A 19,269-nucleotide genomic window follows, 5' to 3' on the forward strand; every position below is an offset into this window, starting at 1 on the left:
CGAGTAATGACTTGTCTCTGCTTCACAGTGTCTGGGGTCTCAGCTGGAAGATTCAAACAATTGGGACTGGCCCAGCTGGGGTTCCTTAGGCACCTCTTTTTCCTTTCTGTGACCTTTCCACTGTGGTGGTTTCAGTGTAGATAGACTTATTACGCATCAACTCAGAGCTCCCAAGGTATTGGGATGTTGGTATTGTGTGTGTGTGTGTGTGAGAGAGAGAGAGACATGGACAGACAAGTGGCATCTCTGTTGCTTTTTAAGATCTAACCTCAGAAGTCATATAATGTCACTTCTGGTGCCTTACCCTATTGATCAAGGCTGTGGTTACAAAGGTCTACCCAGGGTAAAGGGGAGGAAACTAGATCCTGCTTGAATGTGGATTGTCAGTGTCACACTGTGAGAAGAGCTTGTGGGGTGGGATGTATATTGGTGTGGCCATCTTGAGAAAATATGATCTGCCACACCTCTTCTTGATTTTAAGTATACATTCAATTTTTCCAGGAATATTACTGGTTTATAAAGTATATATAAAGCAGGGTCATACCTCTATTTCTGTATTAAAACCTGTGAATTTTAAAACTCATGTGAAATGTATTGTGAATATTGGCATTACTTTTAAAAAATAGTTTTATGAAAATTTAAGCTTCAGCTTAATAGCCCTGAATCATTTGACAGTTCTTCAAATTCTTTATCTGTTGAGAAGTTTCAGAAATTACCTTATAATTATCTTTATGTAAGCTAGAATAAAGTTTTTACTTAAATTTGTAAACTTTTGGTATTTATGTTGGGAGACTAGGAGTAATTACAGATTTTTTTTTTAAACCAAATGGACATTATGTGGCATTAGTTACATAATGATTTAATGGAAAATATAGCAAATTCTTTTCCCAAGGGATGATTGACTATAGGTTTATGGATTTATGGCTTGATTTTATCCTTATAGGATTAAAGAAATAAATGTTTTCTGTGTATTTATTTATTTAACCAAAAAGAGTAGCTAAGGAAAGGAAAAACAGATGATGGTTGCATTCAGCCCTTCTAAAGGAATGAAGCATAAATGTTAGAGAACATTGGTAGCTTCAAGTTACATAGCTATGATTGTGTGGTTTTTAATTTTAGTTTACATTCTGCTTAGACTCTAGCTTAAACTAGAGTATAAATTACCTGATGATAATTTTCATGCTTAATTTGGTCAGACATATTTAGTCATAAGATAGAAAGCATCTTTATGGATTGAAGAAAGATGGTAGATGATTTGGGGTATGTTAAGAGTACCGTCTCGGCACTTGTGTCCATTGTTGCTATCCTGGGAGTGAAGACAATTGAATGGAACTGGAAGATAGGTCGAGCTCCTGGGAAGGCATAAACTGTTGGGAAAAGCCTGAGATACAGTATCAATAAGAAAATGGCCATGGAGAAGGGGAGTAATTTGCTAAAATAGGGGTATTTCACACACAATTGTGAATTTCCTCTATATGCAGTCTCTGAGAAATTGAGACATTTAATACTTTCTTTGACTTCTGTATAAGTATTGCAGAATTTGCCTGGAATATATGATGATTTTGATTACTATTATTTAAAAAAGTGACTAGTTCGTTTAATAAATCTATATTAAAGTTAAATTAAGTGCAATTAACTCTACATTTGTATTTTGCTTTAAAGCCTTTCAAAGTGTGTTCACCTTTTATATATCACTTTAGCCGGACAATGTCCATTTTCATATAAAAGAAAGTATTTTCTCAATTTATAGATAAGAATATTGAGTCCTAAAGTAATTTAAATGGATTCTGAGTATTTCCTAGCTGGTGAGTTATAGAACTAGTTTCTTAAATCATATACTCTTGTTTTTACCACTAAATGTCGTAATTTAAATGTACAGATCAGAAATCATGTTCTTGTCATTTCCCAGCATGATGATATAGTCTTTCACCATGCTTCATGTGTTTGCCAAGCAAAGCTGCTCCTGGCTCACTGAATACACTCTGTGCTCTTCTGAAATTTCTTTCTCTTTGAAGTCTCCTCATCACCTTTTCTGTGAAACTTTTCCTGATTCTTTTTTCAATTGAATTTCTTAGGCGAGCTTCTGTCAATGGAGACATAGGCTTGTATTTTTCAATTAGCATATGTTTACTTTTTGTTGGTGGCTCCTTCCTGTTTTTAAGCAGAGCAGTTCTAGATTTCAGTTTATTGTGTTATTCAATTACTTATTCCTAAGTATCTATAATACTTGTCCATTTGTTTTCTTTGATCTCATTTATACTTTTTTTCTTTCTGCATCTTTTTTTTCCCCTAACCCATAGCCACCAAGGTCTAAATATCTCTGTCTCTATTTTTTCCATTTTCAGTGTTACTGCTTCAATTTAAACCACCGTTATCTCACCTTGACTGCTGCATGAATTTCTTTTAACATGACTCCCATTCTCTAGCCACTTTTACTTTTTCCTCTCTGTTCTCCTTGCAGCAAGAGTGATATATGAAAGCAGCGGAGAGCCTACCCATAGTAGGATTAAAGAATTAGGTACTGAATGAATCAGCAGACGCTGATGCCCGTCATCTCCTCTGCCTCTACAAGCAGACATTTGTGGTGGGAGACTGCAGAAGGATTATACACAAAACATAGTTGGTTTTGGGATGTCATGCTCTTTTGGAGTCCATTAGGTATCCCAGCTTCCTTCTAGTGTTCCCTCCTTCCTTCCCTCCCTCCTTCCTTCCCTCTCTCCTTTGTTAACCTTCTCTGCTCAGGCACAGGCTTATCCTCATTTGGCCCTTGTTTTAGAATCTGGTTACCATACTCATTTAGAAATGACTAACATAAAAGGTTTTGCGGTTTTTTCCTTATTAAGAAGTAGGTGACATAATGTATTAGTTCTTGTAGAGTTTAGTGATAATACTCCTTTTGTGCTCTAGTTGTTGCATGTATAGTACTTACATGGTTCTTAGAATCTCCCTCACCTTTATAAAACACATTGGCTTCGCTAAAGGGAGCTGAGGTTTTGAGAGCTAAATAGCTCCTTTCTTTTCTTTAATTGTGGAAAATTTTTAAACTTACACAAAATAGAGAATAATATAATGAATCCTCATGTACCCATTATCCAACTTCAACATGGTCAGACTTGTTTCATCTAAACCCTATCATACCTCCCCTCAGCCCTCTTCTAATTATTTTATCTGTAAATACTTCAGTTAAAATGACTTTTTCAAGGGCACAAAAGATAGCTATCGATAGAGCTGGAAGTTGAACTCAGAAATCTCATTATTGTACTTGCAATATAGCACTTGCTGATAGTTTAACACTCAGTCTTGACCATACAGGATGTGTTCATAAAGTAGTGACATTGGTATTCACAAGCCATACATTGTTTTTTAAAAATTGCTTGTTTTAATTTATTGACGTGATGTTAGTATAATAGAATGGTAAAGGAACATTACCCCAATTCTGTCATCCTAAAATACCAGTGATTTTCATGTTATTGTGGTATATTTTATAGTTCTAGTGTCTTTTTCATCCATTCATGTGAACACTATGAGTGAAGGTCATTCTACCAAGAGTTTATTTCCCTTTTTTTTTTTATGGGTTTATTACTTCTTGTTCCTTAAGGGGAAAAAAGTATATTGTTCCTCTTGAACCAGCACTCATGCCTGCCTATAATTTTCTAAAGTGTTTTATTTATGGGAAAATAGTTGTCAATACCTAGGTGTAATATCATGAGTTAAAATTGTTTTTGCTTTTGGAGTAATCTGTTGACATTTCTCAAAAGATTTCTGAGTTTTTGAAGTCTGAAATGTCTACTTGGTAGTAAAGGATTCTTTCTTTTTCTGGAGTAATCTTAAATTTTAGCTGTGGATGAGAACAAGGAAAGTGCTGCCGAGAAGTAGCCCACTATTCTTACTAATGTGAAGGAAAGGGAAAGAAAATGTTTAGTCTGTAATTTATACTGATTAAAATATTTGAGATCTATTATCTTGAGACCATATATAACATATTTGAAATGTTATTTCCTAGTTTATTAAAATGCCTTGTACAATGCTCTGTTCTTTTTCCCCTAGGGAATAATATTTTATTAAATAATACTTATAGTTAGTGTAAGTGTATATTTGTTTTAATAGGTATCAAGCATGATGGAACCATGTGTGATACCTGTCGCCAGCAACCAATCATTGGCATTCGATGGAAATGTGCGGAGTGTACAAATTATGACCTGTGCACTGTTTGTTATCATGGAGATAAACATCATCTGAGGCATCGTTTTTATAGAATTACTACACCAGGAAGTGAGCGGTAAGGGAAACAGTTTTTTCTTCAGTTGAGATTCCTTATTTGTACAAAACCTTTTTGCTACTTAACCTCAAAAATAGGTATCGGAAATAGCTTCTGATAGCTGGCTCAGTACCAGGAGGTACAGATAGCGGACTAGAAGGAGATCAGGCCTGTTGTATAGGAAGAGAAGAGCTCTGTGAAGATGGAGCTGTATGTATTTTTCCAAGAAACACTGGGCTGTTCTTTGTATAATGTAGAGACATGGCACTCCTCAACATTTGGAAATGCAAGGGCAGCTCAAGAGAAACTGGCTGTTTTCTTCTCACTATACCTTCCATTCTGTTAATTGGTACCAGATGAACACTGGGCCCATTGATTGAGTCCATAGGCATTTATTAAGACGAAGTGGCAATGTCAAAGATACTTAAGACACGTAGTAATTTTAAAGAGTTTATAAATTAAGGGAAATATTGGATCAAGAGTGACAATCGTGATATTTGGGATTATATTAAAGATATTTATTAAGTGCCCTAAGAGCAAAGAAAGAGGAGTATTAATTTTTAATGGGTACAGAGTTTCAAGTGATGGAGTCTTATGTAGATATAGATGATGAATAGAAGCAAGGATTCCAGCTAGGGAGGCAGCTAGGAGTAGTAGAAAGAATGGTTTTTGGAGTCACATTGTCCTGTTCACATCCTGACCCTGCCATTTATTGACTGAGTGATTTGGGGCAAATTATTTATTTTTTTCTTTCGTATTATAGTTTTTGACATTCGAGAATAATAGATGTTTTTAAAATGAATAGAAAAATGGGATAAAATTAGAAAAACCAAAAATATAACAAGCAAATGGAAAACAAACCTTTTCTGATTATATGAATAAGAAGGTTATAGAAGAGTAAGGCATAGATGTCCCTGGACCAGTTAGTTGAACGTAGAATCTTTTTCAAAGTCCACAGTCTTCTGTATTATGCAGTACTTTGTATAATCAGGTGTAGGTCAAGTCCAGGGCTCAGATGTATTTTACTTGGGATATACAGTATCCTAAATTTTGAATAATTGCTAACCTTTTAAAATGTTTATGGATCCTTAAAAAGCAAACAACAAAACACATAGACCAGAAGACTGTCGATGCTGGGTCTGCATTTGTTTGTAACAGCAGTTGGCTGAGGCTGAGGCAAAGCTGAAGCCTTTAGCACCGTTATGCTCTCTGGTTTACTAAAGGCCCTGCCACTTCTGTTGTCTTCCTAATCCTGAGGTTGAGTGTCACTTGCCATTGTCATTGTTGTGGTGCGATCTTTCATAGACCCTCCTTCATTCATTTATAATACCTGCTTGGCGGCTGTAAGGATTTGAGTTTGCCAAGAAGACAGTGGTACCCTGAAGTGATTACACTGGTTTCAAATATACAACCGCCTCCTCCATTTTTTTTTTTTTAACTTTTGTGACCTTAGGCAAATTATTTAACCTCTTTGAAACTCAGTTCCTCATTTGTAAAATGGATATTATTATAGTAGCTTCCTCTTCAAGAGTGTAAAACACAACACATGTGTAAGTGTTTTTAGTAAATGTTAGCTATTGCGTACTACTGCGATCATCATCACTTGTGGAGTAAATGATATTCCTGTATCAAGCTATTATGTTATTAACCAGAACAAAGAAAAGTCTTTTCTATTTTAGAATATAACCCTTTATTTTCCACAATTTTTTTAAAGGTTTATTTATTTTTTAATTTCCCCCCTTCCTCTCCTCCCACCTTGGTGTTTTTGCTGTCTGTGTTGTCTTCTCATTTTTTCTCCGCTATGATTCACTGTGATTCGATCCTGGAAACCTCTGATGGGGAGAGAGGTTCCCTGTCAGTTGCGCCACCTCAGTTCCTGGTTTCTGCTGCACTTAACCTTGACTCTCCCCTTGTCTTTCTTTTGATGTGCATCATCTTGCTGCATGTCTTACTTGTGTGGGGCACTGGCTCACCATGCAGGCACTTGTGCGGGCACTGGCTCACCATGTGGGCACTTGGATGGGTACTGGCTTGCTGTGCGGGCACACTTTCTCTTCTTCTTTTTCACCAGGAGGTCCCAGGAATCGAATCCAGGTCCTCCCACATGGTAGGCGGAAGCTCTATCAGTTGAGCCACATCTGCTTTCCTAAATACAACCCTTTTAATAAACTTGTTTTTAAAAAATAAACTACTGTTTCCTGTTTTTATATAAACCTGAAAAAAAGGTTTTTTATGTTTTCAAAATAACTTTTAATAAACTTGTTTTCAAAAAATAAACTACTATTTTCTATTTTTATATAAACCTGAAAATAAATAATTTTATTTTTAGGGTTCTGTTAGAGTCTCGTAGAAAATCTAAGAAGATTACAGCCAGAGGAATCTTTGCAGGTGCCAGAGTGGTACGAGGAGTAGACTGGCAGTGGGAAGATCAAGATGGTGGAAATGGACGTAGAGGAAAGGTAAAGTTTTTTCTTAATTCATTATACTATTGTAGAAAATTTTGTTTTCAGGATTATTACATAATTGGAATTTCTTGGCCCAGGATTTTTCTGTCTCAGGAAGAATTTTTGAAATCTTCGTTTGTTTATTTATTTTCCTGGAGGATAAAATGCTCTTGCTGTGCTGTAAGCATTGGCATTCCTTGGGAGGGTTGTTGTGCAGGTTTACTTCCTAACCTTAGGCTTCACGTTGCCATATGGTAGTCAAGAATGCTTTGCCGAACATCTTGTTTGAGCCCATCCTCCCTAACTTGTATCTCATGCTCTTGACTTTCTTGCTCTGAAAATTTTGTGTGTATTTTTTTTGGGAAAAAGACAAGATCCAGAAGAACCTTTAGTTTCAGGTTGACAAAGTTTATACCGAAACTATGCTTATTATAATGAAGTAGAAACCAAATGTGAAATTGATCATAGAAATATATACTAGATTGTTTAAAAATTAATACATTTAATATACTACACAAACATTAAAATTTTAATTTTAATTTATCTGTTTTATGGTCTGTTCCCTCGAAGGCCATTTCTGATATGGTAGCTAATTTGTTAAGCAGTTGACTTAATTCTTCACTTTCTCAGGTAGCATGTAGGGCACTCTGGGTGGTCAAGTCAAAGCGGTTATTCTGAGGGGAATTTTGTATAGCCTATCTAACTGGGATGTGGTAGCCAGAGATATTTGGGTAAATGGGTTGGTTTTATTTTTTTCTGGGTTCACATGTTGCTTTGGCTGACCATTCATTCATTGGTTCAGTCGATAAATTATTAATCTGCTATGCTAGATGCTTAATATCCTAAGATGTATAACATCAGACATTTGAGAGTTAGATGCCAGTTATTATCATTTCTACTACTATCTTGTTGGAAAGAAAAAGTTTTTTGCATTGAGGAATAATAATTTTAAAGTCTGTTTTCTGAGGAACCCCTTATAGGAACTTGGAAGCCTCTTTATTTTTCAGTAAAGACTTGGTGTTATGTAGATTTTTTCCCATTAAAATTATTTTTATTGTGGTAAATATGTGTATTAGTCAGCCAAAAGGGTTGCTGATGCAGACTACCAGAAATTTGTTGGCTTTTATAAAGGGTATTTATTTGAGGTAGAATCTTACAGTTACAAGGCCCTAAAGACGCCAACTCAAGGTACCATGAGGTACTTTCTCATCAAATATCTGTTGCCATGTGTTGAAGCAAGATGGCTATAGATATCTGGAGGGTCCAGACTTCCTTCTCCTTAAATCTCCATGGCCTTGGCTTCTTCTGATCTCAGCTGTAGCTGGAGAGCTTCTTTCTTTCTGGTCTCAGCTGTAAACTGTCAGGTAAATGGCTCCTCTCTCTTCCCAGGGCTGCAGGATCAAAGTTTACAAGTTCTCTCCTCTTCCTTGTCTATGGAGGTCTCTCATAGACATTCAGTCAAGACCTCCTTGTTTGAATGTCCATTTATATAGCCCACCAATGGAGCAGGGACTCACACCTGCATGCCCTAATGGTATGGACGAATCAAAGCCCTAATCTTGAATTAATCAAGTAAACATAAAGCCTTTGAATTTAAATCAGTCAAAGAGTATCCTGCCCAGAGGAACAGACCAGTTTACAAACATAATCTATATCTCTTTTTGGAATTCATAAATAATATCAAACTGCCACAATATGCATAACGTAAAATTTGTTATTTTAACCATTTTTACGTATTCAATTCAGTGGCACCAATTACATTCACAGTTGCAACCATCACTAGATGATGCAACCATAATCTGTTTCCAAAACTTTTTTATCATCCCAAACAGAGACTCTGTACCCATCAGGCAATAATTCCCCATTCCCTCTGCTACCAGCCCCCTTTAACTTCTCATCTGCTTCATGTCTCTATGAATTTGCCTACTCTACATATTTCATATAAGTCAAATCATACTTATATGATTTGTTCAATTTGTCTGACTTCTTTACCTAGCATAATTTTTAAAAATTTTAACCTTAAAATATTGTTTTAAAAAATAACAGCATATTCAGTTATAATCTTTCCACAAAAATATTTTCTCTATCTCTCATGTTCTGAATGGTTTATTTTTACATATCTTGCTAATTATGGTGGCTTCATACTATCATTAGCTATCAATCTCAAGGCACATACAGTTATGATGAGATTCATTGATAAATCTCTGTTTCAGTCTTGCTAATTTGCTAAATGCTGTAGATTGTCATGGTTTTCACCTTGTAATTTGGCTGATGAAGACTTCAGATGCCATCCTTTTGGTGTTCACTTGATATATATATATTTTTAATTAGAGCAGTTGTAGGTTTACAGAAAAATCCTGCAGACAGTACAGAGTTCCCATATATGCCCTCTCACATCCACAGTTTTCTCCATTATTAATATTTTTATTAGTGTGGTACCTTTGTTACATTTGATGAAACAATATCATTATAAATTTATTATTAACTCTAGTCCATAATTTACATTAGGGTTCACTGTTTTTGTTCTGGAGTTTTTAGTTTTGCTTTTTAAAAAATGGTAACATGTATAGGACCTAAAATTACTCATTTTATGTACCTTTAGTTATACAATTCAGTGGTGTTAATTACATTCATAGTGTTTTGCCACCATTACCATCACCATCTATTATCACTCTGTACCGATTAAGCATTAACTTCCCCATTCCCCACCCCACGCAGCTCATGGTAACCTGTGTTGTAATTTCTGACTTCGTGAATTTGCATTCTAATTATTTCATATATATGAGATCATACAATATTTGTCTTTTGTGTCTGGCTTATTTCAGTCAACATGATATCCTCAAGGTCCATCTATATTGTAGCATGTATCAGAGCATCATTCATTTTTACTGATGAATAATATTTCATTGTGTTTATACTACAACATTTTGTTTATCCATTCATCTGTTGTTGGACACTTGGTTTGCTTCCACCTTTTGGCAGTTGTGAATAATACTGTGAACATTATTGCACAAATACCTTTTCTAGTCCCTGCTTTCAAATCTTTTGGGTATATACAGAACTGGGATTCCCAGGTCATATGTTAGTTCTTTTCTTAACTTCCTGAGGAGATGCCAAACCGTTTTCCACAGTGACTGCACCATTTTACATTCCCACCAGCAACGACCGAGTGTTCTTATTTTTCCATGTCCTCTCCAAAACTTATGTTCCGTTTTCTTAATAGGCATTATTCTAGGTGTGAAATAGTATCTCACTGTGGTTTTGGTTTGCATTTCCCTAATAGCTAATGACTTTTAGCATTTTTTCATGTGTTTATTGGCCATTTATATATCTTCTGTGGAGAAATGTCTGTTCACTTTTACCCATTCTTAATTGTTTTTGTGTGGGTGTGAACTTAAGAATTTTTAACATCATTTTCTCAAATAGTTGTTTTCTAAATTCAGAATATTGTTATATTGCTTTTAAGTAATAAGATCTAATTTTAATATTTGGAAGTCAGACATGTATTTCAGCCATTGCATTTTTAAATACTTTTACTTTAAGGATGCAGACTTCAACAAATATTTATGGAGCACTAGTATGCAGCGTTCTGTTCCAAGTATTTGGGGCGCATATGGCAGTAAACAAAGAAGGCAATGTTCCTACTTTCCTGAAGCTTGCATTTTAATAAGGGATGATATACAAACAAAAAATATCAATCTCAATTCTTTTTAGTGTTTTCGTGGATCAGCAGCATTGGCATCAATGTGATAGGTAATAGATGTTCCACCCTGTACCTTTTAAACCAGGATCTTCATTTAACAGGACCTCTAGGTCATTTGTTTGCACATTGAAGTTTGCAGAGCACCTCTGGATGGGTGAAGCCCTATGGGGGCAAGGTGTGGAAAGCTAATGGTACCTTTGTGAGTACTAGAGAAAAGGCACTTATTCAGGTTTGGGAGCAGGAGCAGCCTTCTTTGCACAACACATATGTCCTGGCAGTTGGAGCTTGGGCTGGATGTCAGCCCCAACTCATTTCTCAGCTAGGTACCTTATGCAGTGAACAACGTCCACAACCATTCATAGCAGCTCTGAATCACACACACAGAAGAATATATAAAATGTGTTTGAGAGTTTAAAGAATGATAAAATGAACGCTTTGATACCCACTCTACAGTTAAAGAAGGAGAATATTATGAGTACCTTAAAACCCCTTCTGTGCGCCCTTTCCCAAATGTAAATCCTGAAGATAATTACCATCCTGATTTTTATGTTCATCATTCCCTTTTTAAAACTTTATCGTGCACATAGAGTAGAATCCTGCAGAATTTAGGATTTAATTTTTGAAAAACCAAGTAGCAAGCACAGACCTTGCTGTTTGAAAGACAGGGCAGAACAGGCAGTTTTAGATGAAGGCTCCCAGGAGACTATAAATTGACTAGTGTCTCTTGGTAACCTGTTTTGCTTCAGCTTCCCTGGGATTTTATTAGAGTCCTTCTGGAGAAGTCAGAGTGGGCAAGTCCTGGGAATCATAGTTGGGGCATCATGCAGGCAGAAATATGGTCCATGCGCTGGGCATTGGCCAGGGATGTGATCAGAGGGATGGGTTGCTATGTATTTTTTGTTTCTAAGCTTACCGTGACCCACCTCACAGTCTTAGGAACAGATCAAAGCAGAAAATTCTGTGTGGTGAAATGAAGGACCTCAGCTGATCCTGGTGGCAGGGAATGAGGGTGGAGAGGATAGTAAGAACTTCAACAATATATAGTTCAAACCAGTCCAGTTCATTTGAGAATTTGGGTGAGGCTCAGGCCAGTAAAATGGTACAATGGCTGCCATCTGGACTTGTTGCTCTTGATGCGGTCATCCTGGAGCTCCTTTTGATGTTCTTTCAGGGATTCCTTTTGCCTCTCTCCCAGCTGGATATCATGTTTTCTCTATCCTGTAACATCATCTTTCTTAGCTTATTCTTTTTTTTTTTTTTTTTGGTAGAGCACACATTCCAGTAACATCTTTTGAAAGAGTGCATGTGAAGTAAATTTTTAACACTTTCATTCTGGAAAATGTCTTTATATTCTTTCCACTCTTGATTAATGACATGGCCAGAGAATTGGAAATAATTTTTCATTAGCTTTTGGAGGTGGTGTTAAAATTCAAAGTTTTATGTAAATGGAACTCTATGGGTTTCTGTTATATGGCACTGTTTTCCTGAGGCTTTGAGTCATCTGTATTACATTTTTGGTTTATGATTTAGCACATACTGCATTTTAAGAAAAAAATGAAAAGTAAATTAGACCATCTTGCACATGTGATTCTGAATGGTGGGCCTAATATAAGAATAAGTCTGCAGAGTAACATATTTATGCATATTTGAGACCAAATGCCAGTTTTATTTTCCTGTGTGTGTGAATGAAGGAACTTAACATTCGCCTTTTCCCTTCACTGTTGGCTGCCTTCTCTCTCACTCCCCTGATGCAACCCATATTAATAGTATGTAGTTTTATCTTTTTATTTTGAAGTAGCACCAGACTTTTAGGAAAGTACAAAAATTATTTTAAAAAATACATAGAAAGCCAACATAACCACACCCAGATACCCAAATTTACTAACTTATTAGCATTTTGTCACATTATATAATATATTCTTAAGGAGTTTCTTTAGTAGTAGTAGTATACATATTAGTATTTTAACTTTTAAAAATATTTGTGAATATGTGTCAGTTGTTTCATATAAGGATACTAAGCTATGTATTTTATTTTTTTATTTTTTATTATTCTATTTATATATATATATATATTTTTTTAAAGATTTATTTATTCATTTATTTCTCTCCCCTTCCCCCCCACCCTGGTTGTCTGTTCTCTGTGTCTATTTGCGGCATCTTCTTTGTCCGCTTCTGTTGTCCTCAGCGGCATGGGAATCTGTGTTTCTTTTCGTTGTGTCATCTTGTTGTGTCAGCTCTCTGTGTGGGCAGCGCCATTCCTGGGCAGGCTGCACTTTCTTTCGCGCTGGGTGGCTCTCCTTATGGGGCGCACTCCTTGCGTGTGGTGTTCCCCTACGTGGGGGACACCCCTGCGAGGCAGGACACTCCTTGCGCGCATCAGCACTGCACATGGGCCAGCTCCACACGGGTCAAGGAGGCCTGGGGTTTGAACCGTGGACCTCCCATGTGGTAGACGGGCGCCCTAACCACTGGGCCAAGTCCGCTGCCCCCCTAAGCTATGTATTTTAAAAAAACATTTTATTATGGAAAATGCCACACATACACCAGAGTAGGAAAAATAGTACAACAAATTCCTGTGTACTTATCACCAAGCTTCAACAATTACTCCCTTTTCTAAAAAATGCCATTTGTTTGTTGAAGAACCCAGGTTCTTTGGATTTGACCAATTGATTCTTTATAATATTCTTTAACTTGTGTCCTCGTTTCTTGTAAACTGGTTGTTAGACCTAGGGACTTGACCAGATTTAGCTTCATTTATTTTGGCAAGGGTACTTATAAGTGGTGTTTTGTACTTCCTGTTGTATTACATTAAAAGGAACATAAATTTGATTGTCCTACTTATAGTGATGCTAGGATTTATCAGTGGGTGCAGGTATTTTCAATCTGATCCTTTATAGAGTTTCTTGTCAACCTTTTATCTACTAGTAATTTACATGTTTCTTAAGCAGAATTAAAAGTATAAAATTACTGTAATGATTTTCTTTCACTTCCACTTTGTTTCCCCCTCAGTAGTAAATTGAATCATATTAACAAATGAAGGAATTTTATTTAATGATTCTGAGCTTCACTAATGAATTTATTTATACCCCAATTAATTTGAAGTTTAGGGTGAATTGATTTAAGTAAAATTTGGAGTCTTTTCTTTTTTGTCCCTTGAAAATACAAACTTATTTAACAGTTTTTGATATAAAAAAATAAAGTAGAATCTGACTATATTAGGAGAAATTTTTTAAGGTTACATGCTTCACTTTAGAGCGTTAGAAACTGTTGCTTTGTAAGGTTGTACGTGTGGTTAATTATGCAAAAATCATACAACAAAACAAGGCATTGATGGACTCCAAATTCAGGGTGGTAGCTGCCTCTGTTGGGAGGCAGGGGGATGGGACTGGGGAGAGATCCAGAGGGGACTTGGAAAGTACTGGTAATACTTTTTTTCTTAGATACATGTGTGTTCATTTAATTTTTTATTATTTTTTTAAAGTATTTTTAAAGTGATTCATTAGCTCTCAAACATTAAAACTTTTATGCCTGCAAAAGCACCATAAGAAACGATTTCTTTAGTTTGTAAACTAGTTTTTACAAAACTATTTTTAAACAAAGGATAAAAAAGAAAGAACCCTTGTATATCTTATATTAAGGGTTTCTAAGCTCAAATTAAAAATTATATTTAGCATCAGTCAGTCATAACTATGAAGTGTGGGGTGTATGTGGCTTATTGTAAGTGTGAAGGATGGAGAAAAGTAAACTGAATGGTATGTGTGAAATTTCATACTCTTAGTTATAGACTGGTTTATTTGAAAATACCCACATGTAATGTTCATTTGTGTCTCATTTTTGTTTTCTTGATTCTTAAGCATTGGCCCTGAAGCAATGGCAACCAGTATTTGTTTTTTTTTAATGTAAAAAAATTTATTTATTTATACCCCTCCCCCCTTGTGGCTTGCTTGCTATCTGCGCTCTGTGTCCATTCACTGTGCATTCTTCTGTGTCAGCTTGTCTCACTTTGTTGCATCATCTTGCTGCATCAGCTCTCTGCGGGCACGGGCCGTCACCTCTCTGCGGGCGCGGGCCAGCTTGCCTTCACAAGGAGGCCCCGGGATGTGAACCCAGGGCCTCCTATATGGTAGTCGGGAGCCCAGTTGATTGAGTCACATCTGATTCCCAACCCCAGTATTTTTAATATCTAATGGACTTAGTAATCAATTTGGTTGGACAGAAGGCCTAAAGATTGTGTCTCGGTTTCTATTTTGAACATGCTCCTTTAGCTTAGATGACCTGTTGATTTGGGAGTAACTGAAGGGTTCTACAACACTAGTCCTCTTGGAACATTGCCACTGATTTAAGAACCTTGTGTTTGTTGGGTTTTAGACAACCAAAGAGTTTATCTTGAGTCATTCTGGGTATTTGAGCAAAGATTTCTAATTTTATATTGCGTAATGGGTTTAGAAGAATATACCATTCTCTTAAAAAATCCTTTTATATTGAATTATGTATTTTCTGATAATCTTTAACCTCTAAGCCTTCCAATTTAAAATTTCTTTAGTGGGTTTAGAAATTGCCTTCTAATTCTAATGATAATTTAAGTATTTTTCATGAACCTGTTATAACCTGATGTAATAGGTAAAATGATTTTTAAGATTTAAATATAATGATTATAAAATTTCTGTTAGGTGACTGAAATCCAGGACTGGAGTGCATCAAGCCCCCACAGCGCAGCATATGTTCTCTGGGATAATGGTGCTAAGAACCTTTACAGAGTTGGCTTTGAGGGCATGGTAAGTAGTGAAGAACAACAAAAGATGAGAATGTCGGTTGGGTGAAAGAAGGATAATAAGAATAACTCTTTTATTATTTTTTTTCTTTTGTCACCTCCTTCTGTCATTGCATGCATTAGGAAGTCCCTTGTGAATACAGTTATCTGAATCATGAATGTGCAAAAGGAAGGACATCTCTACAGTGAGAATTTAATAATCTTGCAAGACCTTTACATGTTTACTATGTGTGTCTAAACCATTTAATAGTAAATAGGATTTTGCCCACAGTTAATGTTTGGGTATCTTACTGTGTATTGATTAAATAGAGCTGATCCCTTATAATGTAATCTAGGGGTTTATTTACTAAAGTTCATCAGAAAGATTTAGAATCATTTGTAAGTCCACTCTAATGGTGTGCACCTTGAGGACAGTATTATAGTGAGAATTCTTTCCTTTTTTTTAAAAAATTTTATTAGAGCAGTTGTAGGTTTACAGAAAAATCATACAGAAAGCACAGAATTCCCATATATCCTCCACCCTCACCACACAGTTTTCCCTGTTAACATTTTGCTGTAATGAGATTTATGCTTTGTTAGCTGATAAAAGTATAATTTAGAATAGTTGTTAAAATTATTTTTAAGGTTTTTTTTTTCCCTATGTTTTAAAAGTGGAATGTTGATAGTTGAAAATGATTGGCTTAGGAACACTTTGAGTTACTTAGGAACTTTGGAGAATAATGGAAGCTTATTCAATGCATTGCCCTATATTTCTGCGTTTCATGGACCATTGTTCAAATGTTAACTGTAGCTGTTTAATTTACAGGGTATAATTAAACTTTATATTAATTTCCAAATAATACCTTTGACATCTTTTGAATATTGAGTACATTTCTCATTCAAAGAATTCTTTAATATCTTCCTTTTCTCAATTATTTTATGCCCACAAGAGGGAAGAAAATATCCTACTGTCTCTTTGCCTTAATTTATTCCATTTATATATAAAAGTAGCCATGTGAGTCTAAACAAATACTTTACTTGCCAATTTTTACAATTGTATATAGCATCGGTTATCATTTTTCCATTATCTTCATGCCTGTTTTCAAATTGTGGATTTTCATAGGATTCCAACTGATTTTTAACTTTCAAGTATAGCCTTAAATCTATTTGTGTTCAGTACTTAATGAGTAGTAAATATATCGATCCCATTCTTTTTTTTTTTTGATGGCTGAGTAGTGTTCCTTTGTATGGTTAAGACCTTATTTATTTAATCAGATTCCTATTGATGGGTATGTAGGTTGGGTGTTTCTTTTTCCCCACTTTTGGCAAACAGTGTTGCATTCTTGTGCATAAGTCTTTGCACACTTGTGGGTGTATTTTCTTAAGATAGATTGCTATAATAGAAGGATAATTGCTTGGTTAGTAGTGTCATATTAAAACAATTTGGCCCTGAGCTAAATGTGAGCAAAGGGCTATAAAAGAGAATTGAGTTCTGTGTATATATATATATGTGTATGTGTAAAGGAACTTTCCTTAATAGAATAAATAATATATACTGATTACCTATTATGTGTGCCAGGTATTGTAAGACGTTTTCAAGTAAATCTACTTGTAGAATTTTACAGTAACTACCAAGATTGCTATTCTAAGTTCACATTTTCTGTATTTTTCATTCTACCACTGCTCCCTCAGCTGTAATTTGTCTTCTTTAAAAGCTAATTGGAAAAGAACTTGCCATAACCTAGTTATAATAAGGATGAAATAAGGACGAAAGTTGATACTAATAAAAAAAATGTAAAGGATTTCTTTATAAGGAATCAAAAGATTGGAATTTGTTCCATCTTTTTTACTTCCTGGCTGTTTAATTTTGGATACTTTCTTAATTTATTGTCTTCATCTTCCTTATTTACAAAATTTAATTAATACCTGCTTTATGATTTCATAAAGTTGGGAAGATCAAATGAGATGAAATTTTTTTTGTAAAAGTACTTTTAAAATTAGGGGAGCAGATGTAGCTCAAGTGGTTAAGCACCTGCTTCTCATGTATGAGGTACCAAACAAGCAAACAAACAAACAAAAACCCAACTCTCATTGGGGAGCGGATGTAGCTCAGTGATTAAGCACCTGCTTACTTGAGTTTGTTCCCTAGTACCTCCTAAAAAAAAAACAACTAAATGTATACACATTTCAGATAATGATATTGGTTGTAATCTTGTAGCATGTTTTTTTTAAACTTATTTTTAATTGAAATGTATCACTCATACACAAACATACATAAACAATAAATGTGTAATAGTTGTGAACTTAAAAAACAAACATAACATCAAACAAACATATATAACGTCTCAGCCTACCACCAGTAACTTGCGTTGTTTTTAAACCTTTTTAACTAATGATTAAAGAACATTGTCAAAATATTACTACTAGACAAAGTATTTTTCCCCTAACCAATCTGATTATTACTATCTTTATATCACTTATATATGAACATACATAAACAATTAAGTATATAGTAAAAGTTGTGAACTTACAAAGCAAACATGCATAATGTCATACAGGAGTCCCATATATCAACCCTCCACCAACACCATGTATTGTCATGAGATGTTGGTTGCAAACTCTGAAAGAACATAGTCAAAATCTTACTACTAATGATAGTTCTTATCTTACATTTGGTGTGTTTTTCCCCCAACCCACCCCATTATTATTTTTTAAATTTATTTTTTTATGACAGAAGTCATAAACTTATAAAACAATCATGCACATGTGCAGAATTCCCAAACAATACCCCTCCATCAACACACCACAACGTGGCGTGTCATTTGCTACAGATAAAAATAGTATCATCTGATTATTGCCATGTCCATAGCATACATTTGGCTCACATTTTCCATACTGCCTCAGTATCAACAGAGTACATCTTTTGCATAGGTGCAAAAATATTAAATTATTACTACTAACCATAGTCCATAGGTCACTCCACCTGTATTTTCCCCATGCTTCTCCACATTCCCAACACCCTGCAGTAGTGATATACATTTGTTCTAGCTAACAAAGGACACTTTTGCATCTGTACCATCAATCAAAGTTCTCACGCACCTCTTGGTTTACTGTGCTATCCAGTTCCTAGATTATTCTCAACCATTCTGTTAATTGGCATTTACATAACTAGACTACCATTTTCAATCACATCCCCATTTATAAACTAGCTGTTACTCACTGTGTGTTACCATCCACTGGATACATTTCTACAATTTTACAGTAAAGCTATTTAAAACTTCTACATACATTAAACATCAGTAGTTCACTCAGTCCTCTTATCTTCTTTAAGAATCCACACCTACCATCAGGTCTTGAAGATATTTTCCAATAATTTCTTCCAGAAGTTTTATGGTTCTTTTATTTTTAGTTTTTTTGATCCATTTTGAGTTAATTTTTGAGTAAGGTATGAGATAGTGGTCCTCTTTCCTTCTTTCAGCTATGGATGTCCAATTCTTTCCAGCACATTTGTTGAATGGATTGTTCTGCCTGAGCTGTGTGACTTTGACAGGCTAGTCAAAAATCACTTGACCGTATCTGTGAGGGTCTGTTTCTGAACCATAAATTTGGTTCCATTGGTCTATTGTGTCTGTCTTTAGGCCAGTATCATGCTGTTTTTACCACTATAGGTAGATATTATGATTTAAAGTATGGAGATGAGGGTTCACTTTTCCTTTTTATGATGTTTCTGGCTATTCAGGACTCCTTACCCTTCCAAATAAATTTAATGATTGAGTTTTCAATTTTTTCTTTAGTGCTGGTGGAATTTTTATCGGGATTGCATTAAATCTGTATATCAATTTGAATAGAACTGACATCTTAATGATATTTAGTCTTCCAATCCATGAGCATGGAATGTTCTTCTAGTTATTTAGGGCTTTTTTTATTTGTTTAACATTGAGTTGCAGTTTTCTGAATACAAGTGCTTTATTTACATCATTGGTTAAGTTTAGTCCTATTTGAGTTTTATCTGTCATATTTTATTTTCACCACTCTCTTGACACTTGTAGTTACTTTTATTGATATAATCTTCATTTCTGGACTCTCTTCCAGGCCTCTCTCTCCTGTCTTTTCT

General features: G+C 35.2%; 1 protein-coding gene across 1 annotated transcript in view; it reads left to right on the forward strand.

Annotated features, from left to right (window-relative positions):
* The window catches only part of MIB1 (MIB E3 ubiquitin protein ligase 1), a 151,121-nt gene that overhangs the window by 25,844 nt on the left and 106,008 nt on the right, over nt 1-19,269 (forward strand). The window contains exons 2-4 of the mRNA XM_004465108.5: nt 4,108-4,279; nt 6,588-6,717; nt 15,076-15,180. Of these exons, the coding sequence (XP_004465165.1) occupies nt 4,108-4,279; nt 6,588-6,717; nt 15,076-15,180 (407 nt within the window). The remainder of the gene's footprint in view (nt 1-4,107; nt 4,280-6,587; nt 6,718-15,075; nt 15,181-19,269) is intronic.

The sequence above is a fragment of the Dasypus novemcinctus genome, chromosome 16 (genome assembly GCF_030445035.2).
Source record: "Dasypus novemcinctus isolate mDasNov1 chromosome 16, mDasNov1.1.hap2, whole genome shotgun sequence".
In the NCBI taxonomy this organism is placed as follows: domain Eukaryota; kingdom Metazoa; phylum Chordata; class Mammalia; order Cingulata; family Dasypodidae; genus Dasypus; species Dasypus novemcinctus.